Source organism: Rhagoletis zephyria, unplaced genomic scaffold, assembly GCF_001687245.7.
Source record: "Rhagoletis zephyria isolate East Lansing unplaced genomic scaffold, Rhagoletis_zephyria_1.1 Rzeph_scaffold_01125, whole genome shotgun sequence".
Lineage (NCBI taxonomy): Eukaryota > Metazoa > Arthropoda > Insecta > Diptera > Tephritidae > Rhagoletis > Rhagoletis zephyria.
This window is the reverse complement of record NW_016158209.1, coordinates 97,725-113,075: the sequence shown is the minus strand read 5'-3', so window position 1 is coordinate 113,075 and position 15,351 is coordinate 97,725. Positions and strand designations below refer to the sequence as shown.

General features: G+C 34.5%; 2 protein-coding genes across 2 annotated transcripts; one reads left to right on the top strand and one right to left on the bottom strand.

Moving 5' to 3' along the window:
- Window positions 1–842: 842 nt before the first annotated feature.
- LOC108362862 (uncharacterized) lies at window positions 843–2,247 on the bottom strand. Its single transcript, XM_017616009.1, has 3 exons — window positions 1,805–2,247; window positions 1,618–1,738; window positions 843–1,557 (listed from the first exon to the last, which is right to left on the bottom strand). Exons 1-3 carry the CDS (start codon window positions 2,098–2,100, stop codon window positions 1,147–1,149), a joined length of 828 nt encoding a protein of 275 aa, XP_017471498.1. The 5' UTR covers window positions 2,101–2,247; the 3' UTR covers window positions 843–1,146.
- Window positions 2,248–3,727: 1,480 nt separating this feature from the next.
- On the top strand, window positions 3,728–6,186 carry LOC108362860 (TNF receptor-associated factor family protein DDB_G0272098). The gene is made up of 3 exons (XM_017616006.1): window positions 3,728–4,192; window positions 4,312–4,642; window positions 4,733–6,186. Exons 1-3 carry the CDS (start codon window positions 3,888–3,890, stop codon window positions 5,606–5,608), a joined length of 1,512 nt encoding a protein of 503 aa, XP_017471495.1. The 5' UTR covers window positions 3,728–3,887; the 3' UTR covers window positions 5,609–6,186.
- The last annotated feature ends 9,165 nt before the right edge of the window (window positions 6,187–15,351 follow it).

The following is a 15,351-nucleotide window of genomic DNA, read 5'->3' as shown; positions in this document are numbered from 1 at the left end:
TTAAAATTTCCAAATTTTTGTTCAGAATATTTAGAAAACTTTCGGGTATGCAGTTCTGTAGCCCATTCAATTGTAGTCCAAGAAAGTGCAAGATTCAAGTCGTTAAAAATTACCGTTGATTTTTTAGAATTTTGATCGTGAGTTATATGGAAGAAAATGCGCAACACCCTCCACTAAAAAAAAAATTCTAAAAAATCAACGTTAATTTTTAACGACTTGAGTCTTTCACTTTCTTAGACTACAATTGAAGCTTTGAAAATTTTATTATTTTGGTTTCTGTTACAGATTGGACTATATTTTAAATAAAAATAATAAAAAAGTAACATAATTTGCAAACAATATAATTTTGAAATTCGTTTCTAATTAGTTGAACACAGGTGTATATACATATATATATATATATATATATATATACCGGTAGAGCGTTACTTGATACTATGTGCATACATTTCAAAGTAAGCAGCAAAAATGAAACACAATAGCGTATATTTCTTAACTCCAGTTATCAATAGCCACTTCTCTCTTTGTACAGTTACTTTATTTGCAACTATAAAATTAAGTATATTCATATTCAATTAAGTTTAAGTGCTTTCACTAGTTTGCCTTATCAAAAAGCAGATACCGGAAAAAAGATTTCAAATAAAAAAGCCTGTTTCAGAATATTCTCGATCGGTTCTTAACTTAAGAGAATCTAGTGCGCTTTTGTTTATTTAATTGTAATTATCCGCAGTATTTAAAACTAAGATAAACTAATTCCATGCTTGCGAAAACCACAACCATTTGTAACAAAAAATACGAAAGCGAAATATTTATAGTTAGGTGATTAATTAAAAATAAAAGTATAAAATGTCACCCATTTGTTTATTTACTCCTTATATGAAGACATGTTACATCGATTGTGGTAAAAAGTCAAGATTTCTGCCAAAAACGTTATTGAAATGCGGAAGTAGATCCTTTCAAACAAAAAAAAAAAAAAAAAAAAATATGTAAATAAAATAACTAGACATTGGACGAACTTAAAATAATGACAATACAATACTAAAAAAATGAAATCATACAAAACTTAAACAAAAATCTTATTGACGACTTGAGGGTTTCGCAACTAACAATGAACCGAGGACTATTATAAAAATTCAGAAGTTGTTGTTACTTTGCCTCAGCGCATTGTAAGCGCTGCAATACGACTTCGTGCTTCTTTTGCCAGTTTGTGAGAAAGCTCTCTAAGGCTTTGAATGACCTTTCCTCTGATTTCAGTTGCTTAAGAGCTGCATCACGCTGGTCAGAGAGTATGCTATTATCTACAAGTATTTGGGTAAATCTCTCCCTGTTGAAGTTATGTCGCAAGAAAAAGCTCGAGTCGATGCTTAAACTTCTGGGATAGGGCTTGACTCGTGGTTGATAACGCTGTGAACGCGCTGGCGGTACATATTTTACTTCGGGTTCATTTGAAGCAACGGTAGGTAATTGCTGAACGGGTTTTTTGTCTATAATTTCAATGAAAGGTATCTCTTTGTTTATCAACTCCTGCGGTATTTTTGAGCATAGTTGATCCAGAATCTGAAGAGAATAAATATGCAAGTTAGTGGTTGACCCTATAATGATAGCAGTATTACGTACTAATTTTTGATGCGTTAATAGTTGATTCTTTTGACGCGGTGCTAACAGGCAATGGACTAGCGGATACAAGCGCCAGTCGCTGAGTTTTTGGTCATCTAGTTCTAAACGACGTCTCTCGGCACTAGTAAGATACCAAAAGCGTGTGATTATTGAAATAAAAACTTGTATAAAATCCATTTAAACTTACATATACTTGTTTTTGAAATTGTTAATTCTACGCCGGACCTCCTGAGCGTTCACATGGAACCCATATTCACGCATTCCCTCCGATATAGTACGAAAAATGGGAATGTTTTGCTTTAATGTCGTCACGTCATCGCTGTGCAGCCGCCATAGTTCTACTAAACGCATCTCTTCCCAACTATTCCAGTAACGATGTCGAAGATGCCTTGGTAGGTTTGTCGCGTCATCCTCAGGCGTTGCAGATTGAGTATGGGTTGGCGGTTGGTTCTCATCAACCGTTTCATTGTCGGAATTGCCCATACCTTAATAACGGTACAGCCAACGAAAAATCATAAGATTTTACTTTTCCCCGTAAAATAAATTCCAAATACTTTTACATAGGTAGTAAAAAAAATTAAATGCCAATGAAATCAGGAATGAAACGACACGAGTAAATACAAGTATATACTCGATACTTTTCGATCGATACCTAGGAATTTAGCTATCGATACTTTGGAACCAAGTAAAGTAGAATCTCGAAAATTTTAGCCGAAATTTCCAAGGGTAATTAATTAATTAGGTCGGCCGCTGTGGTGTAGTGGTAAGCAGTGTGCGCTTCCACTCCGCAGCACCTGGGTTCAAACCCTGGTCAAAGCAACATCGCAAAAATATAGAAAAACGTTTTTTTCTTAACAGCGGTCGTCCCTCGGCAGGCAATGGCAAACCTCCGAGTGTATTTCTGCCATGAAAAACAGCTTCTCATTAAAATACAATCGCCGTTCGGAGTCGGCGTAAAACTGTAGGTCCCTCTTTGTGTGACAACTTCAAATCGGAGGAGAAGTTCGGCCAAACACTAACATATGTGTAAGCGCCAATCTATTATTATTATTATTATTAATCGAAACCCGATACTAAGGCAAATTTGGCTTCGACAAATTTTCCTCCACGTTTATTCCGCATATGAAGAAAAGAATAAACGTTCCAATTGCATCACCAACGTCGATCTAAAGCGACTTATACACGGCCCTACTGTTCGAGTGGAAGTTTATTATACGTACTCCGGTTGATACTTTCTTTCGATACTACTTCCCAGTAAAAGTATCGATACCTGCATGGTATCGTTCCATATCTAAATAAAACTGAAGCAAAACAGAGTTGCCGCACCCGAAGTTATTCTTAAAACCTTGTTGCACCAACAAAAATCCTACAAGGACTTCCTAAATTGTTCGGAACCGTCCAAATATATTCAACAATATGTCTGTACTATGATAATAACAAACCATATTTTTTATCATGGTCTGTACCATGATAAAAATATAGTAAGGTAGAACCGCTGAGAGTCACTTTTAAAATTCTTGACGTTTCCAAACAATTTAATTTTTAAATTTACTCACAAACTCACACACACATTTTCATTTTCAATCTCAAGCAACAACAATTTCGAACAATTTCATTTTCTTATTTTCACATTTATATGATTTTAAAATGTTGGCAAACTTCAAAAAAAAATCATGGCCGACAAATTGAGAGAACGGTTATACCTTGCTATGTTTTTATCATGGTCTGTACCATTTTACCCACGGCGCAACAAATAAATTAAAAATTTATTTGAATGAAAATATTGCAACAACTCACTTTATTAATAAATGTATTCGGTTTTTACCGAGTTAATAAAGAAACGCGATTCCTCAGAATTTGAGTACGTGACCAAACAGTCGGCGTTGCCAGTTGGTTTGAACATGTAAAGAATATCTCAAATAAAGAATATCTGATTAATTAGCGGTTATAAAATATATCCAACGAATTATTATTAAATAAAATTTTTGCATACTCTATTTTACATATATACCTTTCAATTGCAAAACTTTCTATTAAAAACCTTCCTTCAGCACACTAAACATAGTTAAAATGCAATTATGTGCATTTTGCTTTTTTGACATTTCCACAACGATTCATAAACGTCAATTTAGCCCCGCTGCGTCTATCTTGCCGACAGTTGTGCAAAAACTAGAAAATTTTATACCGAAAATCTAGCACAAATTGCATTTTGGCAAAAAATACAGAAAATTTACCATTGAAAATCGAGTGTTTAACCCCGGCCTATTCAAATGCTGTCCGAGGAAGAGGCGGGAATGGATTACGATGAGTTGACGTTGAATCCACTGCTAGCCGAAATCGAGGCTGAAACTACTGAGTTGGACTCTAAAAAGGAAAAGCAACGCCGCTACTGGACGGCAAAAGAAGAGCAACGTTTCTTCGAGATTTGGGGTCGCGACAATTGGCGTTTGACTCGGCATGGAAAAAATACAATTTTCTTCGCAAAATGGGCTATTGAGTTGAAGGACCGTTTCGATATTGACGTGAAACAAGAGGAAATACAAGCGAAAGTTAATCAAACGCGCGCAAAGTTCAGGTAAATCGTTGTAAGCGAGAAATATCTGTTTTATGGCTAATTATACATTAGTTCATTCATACAAACCTATATGTACATGCAAATAATTGATAAAAATTAACTTTTTGATACACTTGCAGACAAGTCAAAAAACAGATAGCAGCAGACAAGAATTGCGTACGTTGGAAAAAGTTTGCCATAATTGATAAAATACTTAAGAACCAATATCGCCCAAAAGATGCCTCACCGGTACCGAAGGAGGCGCTGGAAAATAATCGTGATATCGATTTGAGTGAAGTTTCGTCGCCACCGTCACCTTCACGATCGGCACGTCAGTCCTCACCCACAAGTATTACATCGAGTTCCAATACGCAAGAAGCACCTACCAATGCATCGGTGGCGGAAAATAACAATACTGCTGTATCAATAGACGTGCCAGCAAGCACAGAAGATATTGACATAAAAGTTGAGGTAAGCGTCAGTTGATGTTTTACCTTCTAGGAAAGACAAGAAAAATAATATACCTTTTTAATTCCAACATTTAAATTATCTTCCTTGAAGGGTGAATTTCTCGCTGATTCCAGTATAACTACAACACTATTCAATACAACCGCTGAGCTTTTCAGTGACCCTATTGATGAGGTTAAAGCTGAGTTCCCAAGTGAATATCATACTTTCGGCAACTACCCACAGCCAAATCATTTCGAATCCCAGCCACCAACACAGGATGATGATTATGAGGAACCACAATTGCATACACTGCAAACACCACAACAACTTTTGGAGCAGCAGCAACAACAGCAACAACTGCAGGAGCAACAACAATACCAACAGTATCGTCCTCCAGCATCTTCATCAGCACCACCACCTGATACAACTACAGTAAACAACTCACAACATCCGGATCAATTACTACAGCAGCATGCACAACAAAATCCGCAACAAGCCGGGTATGATCATAGCGGCAACTCATACGCAGCGAATCAAATTGCCGCCAATCAGAATCATTACACTTCAAACACTACGCCAGCTGCAGCCACATCATCCACACAACAACAAGCTTCTGACAACCCAGTATATAATAATCAATACGCTGGCAATACTAATCATAACAACACTGCTAGTGCTAGCAGCAGTGCTGCTACAATGCAGCCACCAACGTCAGGGCTAGGTCGCGGTGCACCCGGACAACCTCGACGACGGCGCACGACGCACGTTAATAATATGGTGGTATCAGCGCAGGGTGGTACAGATTCTTTGGAGTCAATGTACCTTAATGAGGTGCGCAAAAAGAATATACTGCTTGCCGAGCAGTTGGAAATCTCACGCAAGCGCATGTTGATAGAAGAGCGTAAGGTGAATCTTTTGGAACGTTTCTTTCCGAAATGCCTGGAAATGCAGGAACAAATACTTGAGAAGCTTAATAACAATACTTAAACCAGTTAAAATTCTGCTATTGAAAGCATGCAACGCAGCAAAATTAAAAGAAAAAAAAAACCTTCATACATATACTATTCAAAATTATTCAAATAAGCTAAGAAATATCCCTGTGTTCAAAAATGTCTCAAGCCAAAGCATCATTCTCTTTTATTTATGAACAATAATTGATGGAAATATCCAATATGCGCAACTCTGTTAAATACCGAATTGGAACTTAGTTACGCAAATAAGACATTTCCTTCAATTATAGTTTAAAAATAAAATGAACTAGTGTTTTGGCTTGATACATTTCTGAAAACAGCTTAAGTTAAAAATGCAGTAAATATTAGTGATCAGAGAAAAGTACTAAATTTCGCAATTGCTAAATATTCTATATTTGTTTAAATGCTGTAAAAATATTTAGAAAGACCTGGCATGAAATCAGCATATATGTATTTTTATTATTTAATCACATCTAAACTGAGCAGTTGTCAAACATACACCTTTTTCTCCTTCAATAGGTCTCTTTTAAACTGACTTGAACAAATGTAATTAAGCTAATTGTTTGTTTAGTTATTCAGATTGAGAAAAAAAAATTTAAAACCCTCCTATTTCGATACCAGTAAGCTTAGATTTTCTAAAATTAATTGCATGTACTAAAGTGTTTGACCTAACATACAAATCTATTTAGTGGCAGTGCTGCTGGATCATTGCGCGTATTGAGTAGCACGCATATTTTCAAAGCAATTAAATTTATATCTCTGAGAATCTTTGTATGAACACGAATTATTTATTTATACTATTACGTAAACTTAAAAATTTCCAAAAAATTACTCTTGTCTCTCATTCTGACAAGCTTACACCCATTTTAAATGTTTGCAGCTTGACTAAATATTTAAATATTTTTTTTAAATAATTTAGTTCGATGCGAGTTTTTTAACGGGAAATTAAAAAAAAAAAAAAAAAATAAAGCTGCTATAGAACAGAAAGAACATATTCAATTACCTACATAATTAATTGTAAAGAGATTCATATTAAAAATTCCTTATGCATCATGTTTAGCACTAATAAAAAAAAATATATATATATGTATGTATCTATATATAAATAAAAATAGGAAAGAAAAGTTGCAAGCAGATATGTAGGCGAACAAACAAATAAAAATAATAAAATAATATAAACACAATGTGGGTAAATGCCGTAAAGTTGGTTACAAAAATAGCATGTCGATATTAAGAAAAGGCGTGAAACTGAAACCGACATACAAACATACAAACATACATATATGTATGTATGTATGTAAGGATAAGTCAAGCTAATGAATACGATTTTTCATTTGTAAAACCACTAAAACACAACAAACTGGCGAAAGAAATCAAGAAATGAAATAAAGTTAAATGATTTTTAATTGTACAAATAATTTTTAAATCATGCAAATTTGCATGGACATTTTACTTTTTTCCGGAGAAAAGTATCATAAACCGGTATCGAATGCATGGAGTTACATATATATATATATCACAGCCGGTTCATTTTTATGTGAAAACGCGCTGAAAGCAACCTCCCCCGCAAAGATGTTAAAATTACTTGTATTTATGTAAATACAAAATAAAAAGTACGTATTTTGAAAATACAAATACTTTTCAAACGACATGTACATACATGTCGTCACCTGAAATACACAAAAGCCGTAACAAACAAACTCTGTTTTTGCATAAAGCAATGTGAGGTGGGGACTTGTAATTTGATGAAATGTATTTCAGGTGACGTTATGAACATGTGATTTCAAAAGTATTTGCAAATGTATTTGTATTTTCAAAATATGTATTATGTAAACAAATACAAGCATTTTTGACATCTCTGCTAACACGTACGTAAGTATGAGGTATTCTTTGTAACCTTTCTCGCCAAAAATGGTTTAGCTATATAAAATCAGGCAAGGTCTTAAAATATGTCGAGCGGCGTTTATGAAAATTCAAAACCGCGGCTCATTTTTAAAAACTTCATTGGATTCACTGCAAAATTGTTATTCGGGGGTTTTTGGCATCGCTGATCACGAATCCGGAGTTATTTATCAAAAATTCAAACACGCAAAGCGGAGCAAGCGTTTTATCAGACATGGTCTTGAGGGTGTGTTCGAGCTACACAATAATTACTGCAATATTAAGTTGCGATCCCGTACGAGTCCGGACTAGTCAGAAATAGTCAGAATCAGTCAGATTTTACTGGAAATCGATCCCGTACTCGGTTCTCTGACTATTGAGAGGAGAAAAAAGAGAGTAAATACCGTTCTCTCTCTGTCAGAAGTTACCAGTTTTATTCCGAGAATTTTTTGCTGGTAAATGTATCAAACGATCAGCTGTAGTGTGTTTGGCAACCAAATTGTAAACAAAAGAAAAGTGCACTCTGCTAATTCATGTTGAAAAATATTTAATTACTTGTTTAAGCGGATTCTAATGAATTTGAAAGTATTTTTGGTTATTTACATGTGCTAGCTGAATGTGTTTACATACAAAATAAGCAAAAATTTACAACCAAAATTTGGAGGTTATGTTGATGTTGACAGAAGTTACCATTTTTTACAAGAAAGCGATCCCGTACTTTTCAATGTTACTCTCTCGCTCTGAGCGAATTTGGGATTGCACCTTTAGTTTTGTTCGCGCCATCGAAAATCCTCTCTGAAATGGAGGAAAACCAAAAATGTGAACGGACAGAAAATTTGCATTCACGTGCAAAAACTGGAAGGAGACAAATCAGCTGACTATGTTCATGTTTTGTTTGTAAACCAAAAGACGTTTATGGTGCCCTCTTATCTTCCCAACACTTCATCTAAGCCCAGATCCCTCAGAAAGTTCAATAGCGACTTCGGGGGTAGAGGCAGTGGATGTGCTCAAGCTGTGGCCACATAGAGCCTAGACTCATCTCACGTCTTTTGCAGACTGCGTCACACTCAGTGAGAATGTGAAGCGGTGTCTCGCTGGTCAAGTCACAGAACCTGCAAAGATCATTAGATCATATCCTCAACTTATATAGGTGGCCCCTTAGTCTGCAGTGTCCTGTAATGATACTTGTTAGAATTCTAAGCCTGTCGTTTGGGATGTCCATTAAGCGTTGGATTCTCTTCTTGTTAAACCTTCCCAGTGTACTATTTGCCCGGCGCATTCCTTCCGAACTGCGCCAGTTTAAATCCCTTAGTGTGTACTTCTCTCTCCTAAGCTCCTCATTTATAGTATTGGGACCTACTCCCATCAAAGACTGTGAGTCAACTGGAGTGATGACTGCCGCCTCTCTAGCGAGACAGTCAGCCACCTCATTACCTTTCACTCTCATATGGCCGGGTACCCACGCTAACATGATGCTATTGTGTCTGCCAAGGGAGTTTAGCTTCTCAATGCACTCAAGGGCCAACGAGGATTTGACTTCATAGGATAGAAGAGAATTGAGTGCCGCCTGACTGTCGCCTGACAGCATTATAATTCTCTCATTTCTGTACCCTCTACTCATGATTGTCTCCGCGCATAGATAGATGGCATATACTTCAGCTTGGAAGATGCTCGAATATTTCCCCCATAGGAACAGAGGTCCTTGTTCTGGTCCCAAGGGAATAACACACGAACTAAAGGCAATTTTTTTCTTAACCGTTTTCTTGAAAATCGACATTTGCTTACTTTTTACCAATCCGAGTAGGCAACCCTTACTACTGAACAGTGGCACATGTCGCACATTTATTGTGATCGGTTTGTGTTGCTTTTATAGGGAATAACGATATTTTTCGTATTGTGTCGTTGTTCAGTAATACCAGTGGACTTATTTTCTGCTGAACACTACACAAGTCGTGCAGTAAAAATTTGATAGAACATTTGATAGACAGAAATTGATAGTCTTTCATAAAAAGTAAAACTGTCGCAGTTATATACGCTAATTCTATATGAAACTCTTTTAGTAGATAATTCAGCGATATGCATGCACGTGAGGGTGGTCCAAAAAAAAAGTAAATCCGGAATTTTAATTAATTAGGATTTTTTTTATACCGAAAAACATGCACCTGTTTTTTTTAGAATTTTTCAAAATAAATATAACACCAATTTATCTGACCTTTGACTTCGAATGAATCTTTTTGCGGATGTGGAATCGATGGAACTTTTTCACATTTCGTTTATAAAGGCGTTCCCAACATTCGTACCAAATTTCAGCTCAATGCGAATTATTGTAAGCTTACCCCTATTTACTAAGCTGACTTGACTTGGCTAAAATATATGTATATTTTTAATTTCTTTTAAATCTCTCAAAAAACAAAAATAACCTAAATGCTAAATATATCAAAATATAAGTACATACTGCGGCAAGCTATCTTAAAAAAAATGCCAAAAAATGGCCTTTTGAAAAAAATTTTGTAAAAAAAAAAACTTTAAAAGCGGCAGATCGATGGAACATTACCATAGCATCGAGTAGATATATAATAATTATTTTCAAATACCCATTAAAATTCGAGTAAGAACAAAAAAAATTTCGATTGGTGAGAATCGAAAATTGTTGAGTAATTTTTCAAAAGTGCATGAAACATGTAATTTTGATGATATCGACAAATAAGAAAATACGTATGCGCTTATTTTCCAAGTACATAGAATAATATACTAAAAATTCAAGGGATTCGGAGAGATAGGTGCAGTCGGTTTGCATGATTTGAGATGGAATTGGTCCCACATAAAATACATGGAAAACTTAAGTGCTTTAAGCGACTTCTAAAATTTTATTTTTTTTTCGAAAAGCACGGATATCTTTTTTCGACATCGATTAATCCTAGGGGGTGGGAGCATTAAAATTCCGACTTTACATTTTAACGTGCATTTTTGGACCACCCTACTGCACATATGTACATATTTATCGTCGCTTGGCGCATACAAATTTAATAGTGAATAATTATAGTAGAAGTTCGAAATATGCGTTGAGTTAGAAAACCATTCAAATGTTTTAAAGAAAATAAGTTTCGTTGCTCTTTTGTGAAATTTTTTGACTTTCTTATACCTGCTATTGCATTCGCCGGATACGAGCTATGATATGTACATATTTACGGAGAAAAAACAATAAAGTGATTGGCATGAAGAATTTGAGAGCAATTTTTTGACAAGCGTTCAAATCAGAAAGGCAAGCAAATGCTCGCGAGATAAGCATGGACATAATGGGAAGGCATCAACAAGACATGCATCTCATTTTTCGTTCGGGATACATATGTATGTATGTACATATGTATGTATGTGTCTAATCAAAATTGAAATGGCATGTACGTTTCATTGCTCTCGAGGGCTTTATGATCGTTGTTGGCCTCAATCAAATGTCAAAGTGTCAGTATGCGTTAAGAGCACTGAATTACGATCGCTTTTGTCTAGATCACTGCTGCTACAATATTAAAAGAATGGTAAATATTTTACTATATTACATGCGTATGTACATTTCTATTTTATTTACCTGGTGTATTCGAATTTCAATAAAATCCGGCAGTGTTGCTTTTTATGAAAGCGCAACACATTCTACGCAAAATTTGGAACGTTTATGCCCACATCGCGAGTTCGATGAAAAAAATGTTTACAATCGGTTGGTCTTCACTAGCCGGTCAAAAGCAATACATATAGTATATGTACAAGTTTTTACTGTCAAATTTCTACAATATCAAGAAAACAACAAGCTTGAAATATTGAGGTAATTATTAGCAGGGCTGCAGCCAACCGGTTTGAGCCTTTGCTTTTTGAGCCAGGCTTCGAACCGTACCACGAACGCAAACGTTTTTATTTTGAAATGCCACTACCGAACCAAAAAACAAAATTATTCGATTCGGTTCAAAATTAAAAACCACTAAGGGCCATTTTCACCATCTCTGGTTAACACTAATCCCCAGTTAAATATCCTTACCGACGGTACTGACTCCATTCATTTAACATTGGGTCGGTAACGTCGGTGACAATGGTTATCTGGGGACTAGTGTTAACCAGAGATGGTGAAAACGGCCCTAAGGGCCGGTTGTTCAATGTTATCACTACCACTGCACTATCGACAATTGCGGCATCATGCATATAACATATGATCGATAAAGCAGTCATTGTATTTAACCGGAGCTTCTACGTCCGATTTGTGTTAACCAGACATTGAACAACCGGCCCTAAAACATTTTTCAAGTTTTGAAACACAACTTTACCTAAGAATGCAACCCTTATGGCAACTCCGTGAGTTGTAATTTCTTTCCGAATAAAATATGTATTTTCGTTTGAGCTAGGGCGTTTTTGGACCGAATTCGGAGACAAGGGTGTTTTCAATAAAATTCTGAAATTGGGCGTTCTGCAATCAAATTCTGAAGTAGGGCAATCTTGAGAAGTTTTCTGAGATAGGGCATTTTCGAACTGGCTGCCGCGATAGGTCGATCTTCCACTCAGACATCGATATGGTATAACAAATTATTGTGACAAAAATGACGTATATGTTAGATAGGTTTTTTCCTATCCAAATGTTTTCAATTAGGAAAAATGCCAAATCGAGGACCACGCACAGTGTGGCGGAGTCCCGAATAGCTGATATAAATGCCACGATTTAGGTACCTTAATGGCTTTTCAATATCATTGGGTTGGATAGGCAATTCCTTGCGGTGCACATAAGTCAGTCTTGAAGACAGGGCCGCAAAATTAGTTTCTTTCACAAAGAATCTGAGGCAAACGGAATGTGGTATTAGAAGTGAAACCATTTTCGGAGAAATTTAACACTTTGAATTGTGTAAAGTGGGATCTTTTTCTGAAAGTAAGTACAATAGCCTTAAATGTATATAAAGTTATTTAAGAAGTAATTAAAATTATTATAGCTAATTGTTTAAACTTATAAAATTTAAACAATTTAAAAAAATATTTTATGATAGATTAATAAAGAAGTTATATAATTTCGCATAATTCCGTGGTTTAGTTTATGAGTAGTTGTGTATGCGATTATTGCAATTATATATTTACATTCCAAAAATCAAGGACGGTAAGTCAAAGTTTTATTATTTTCAAAAATATTTGCCCTACGACCTGAATAGCCTAATTAAGGGAGTTGTTTTCTTAGTAAAAAATATAAGGAACTGTTATCGGTGTCCATTAATGTTAAAGCGCTATTATTATTGGTTCATTAAATTAATAGCAGTGTGGTGTGTTTTCATAAATGCTTGGTTCCGAATAAATTTACTTATTATTTCTATATAATTATGTTAGCGTGGGCCGAAAATCCGTTTATTTTTTTTTAGAATTTTGATTGGTAATAGCAAAACTATGATTTATTATGCTTTAAAAACAATCTGTGTGAAAGATGACAATTTTTGGTCAATATCTTAGGCTCGCCCATGTCCATCAAAGTTGAATGTGCTCAAAAAATAAAAATTAATAAATACATTATTAATTAATAAATTTTTTTTTACTAAAAATTACCAATCAAAATTTAAAAAAAGCGGTATTTCGGCCCACGCTAATGTATGTATGTATGTATGTATGTATGTATGTACATATGTACATCTGCTCACTTGAACTTTGCTCTGTGAACTATAAATAAACTCAAATCTGATACAGAGTTAGATCGATGATTTCGAAACCTTGTCTTAGACCAATAAAAGCATTTTGTGAGTAGACTTTCATTTACTTGGAATTTTGGCATTCACATTGATGTTATCAAAACCTTTACTCAGTGAACAGTGGCCCAAAAAATGTGATTGTTCAAGAAGTTGTTTTCAGTAAAATCTTCTTCCAGAAAAATTCTTGAAAAAGTGCCCTTTCAGTCGCATGACTAATTACAATTCCTTTTCCTCCTTCGAACTATGATATGGAGAAAGTAACTGATAAACATTTAATTTAATATTTAATATCCGTGAAATTTTTGCTGCCCATCTCTCTCTCTTCCTACCACTGTCTATTGATAAGGTTCAATGAATTGAAGTGAAAAGCAGAGAAGTAAACAATTGCACTGCGACCGTTAATTGTTTAATGCGGTTTTCTACATGATGACACTGGCCTTCATTTGCAGTTGAGCAGAGCAGTAAGGAAATAATATTTATGCACTCACATCTGCATGTTTGCGAGATCCATAGCGTGTGAAGAAGAGCGTATGAAAATTTAATAACAAACTTAAATGAGAATGTAAATGCACATATGTATGTAATACCTCTAAATAATCGAATAAACAAAAGTGAGCTCGAATTCGGGTGAAATAGTAGTAGTAGTAGTACATTTTTTGTTGTTATGGTTTAAAAAGTGAAGTATTAATGGCACTTCCTATTTTCGAAAAATCGCAATACAAGAAAATTTTTATTAACTGAGGTATTAAAGGTGCCAAATTTTCATGTCGAAATTCGAATCAATTTCAGTATTATTATTTTATTCTCTAAAAAAAACAGTTACTTTTAGGCCATCCATATTTAACTTTGCGTTATTCATATAGCGATTGGCATAATGATAAGTTATAAGTTAGTTTACACTACATATTTATTTTCTTTCAAACCAATTTTAACAATATTTTTATATAAAAATATAGTTCATTCTATATCGACGGCTGAGAAGAAGACCGACCTATCTCGGCAGCTGGTTCGGAAGCGCCCTATTTCATAATTTTCTTCAAGAACGCCCTACCTCAGAATTTGATTGAAGAACGACCTATCTCAAAACTTGGTTGAAGAACAACCTAACTCAGCAACTGGTTCAAGAACGCTTTATCTAAAGGTTAATTCAATATATCCGCAGCTCAAATACTTTCGCTTGATACCCATAGTTTAGTTTATGTTATCGATTTAAATGAATTAAATTTTCCAAATAGGTGGCAACCCGCTTCAAAAATATTTTCGGCAGTAAATTTTCTTAAACCTACTTAGTTTGATGCCTGTATTGTAATATTTCATTTGTTTTATTAATTTTATTTAATTTGCAACTCTCCTCAAAAATATTTTCGGTAGTAAATTTTTCCAACAATTTTAGTTTAATACCCATATAAGGTGGCAACCTTTCACACAAATATTTTCGGCTATAAGCCTTTTTAAAACTCCTTTTATTTACAGTCATACTTCAATATTTACTTTAACTTGTTAATTTACTTTATCTGAAATTTACAAACAGGTGGCAACTCTAAGTTTTTTTTCTATATTTTAAGTTAGACCTAAAGCAATGCATCGGTGGAAACTGCTTTCAATTCCATGCATTAGCTGTTGAGTAAGGCGCGTACAAACATACAAACAGACAGACGGATAAACATTTTAAAAACTGTTGTTCTGACTTTCTGTTGCTCTAAAAAATGCCAAAACAACGCAATTTTGTAGTCACTTCCAACTTGTAATTTATTATGCTGGAATTGATTGGACTGAAAAGTAAAAATCCTGAATAAAAAGTGCAAAATTTTGATAGATTTTTGTTGCAGTTTGAAACTTAGATTTATATAATCTTTTTTATAGAATGACCTTTGTATTTATAAAAATATTTATAATTAGTTTGAAGGAAAATGAAAGGTAAAACTTATTAATACCTTATCATTTTGTCACTCACTATATGCCAATGTCTTAAATTTTTTATTGGAGATAAAGTTTGTTTCTGAATCGTCTTTGATTTACTCATCGATTTTTTGATGTTCGAAAGTATATTAATGATCAAGATTTTTTATTGAAAACACCACATGTTTAGAATAAGAGCATAGACGAAGTTTAAAACCTGGAAATATAAAATAGATAATTTCATTATTTGTTAATAACTCAGTTAAAATGACTGAATAGT

Bases quoted from the DNA above. Each gene is read 5' to 3' on its own strand.
- LOC108362862 (XM_017616009.1), bottom strand. From the start codon at position 2,100: ATGGGCAATTCCGACAATGAAACGGTTGATGAGAACCAACCGCCAACC. The intron at 1,739-1,804 runs GTAAGTTTAAAT...GTATCTTACTAG, and splicing joins AATTTCAAAAACAAGTATAT to TGCCGAGAGACGTCGTTTAG. The intron at 1,558-1,617 runs GTACGTAATACT...TATTCTCTTCAG, and splicing joins TATTAACGCATCAAAAATTA to ATTCTGGATCAACTATGCTC.
- LOC108362860 (XM_017616006.1), top strand. From the start codon at position 3,888: ATGCTGTCCGAGGAAGAGGCGGGAATGGATTACGATGAGTTGACGTTG. The intron at 4,193-4,311 runs GTAAATCGTTGT...ATACACTTGCAG, and splicing joins CAAACGCGCGCAAAGTTCAG to ACAAGTCAAAAAACAGATAG. The intron at 4,643-4,732 runs GTAAGCGTCAGT...TCTTCCTTGAAG, and splicing joins ATATTGACATAAAAGTTGAG to GGTGAATTTCTCGCTGATTC.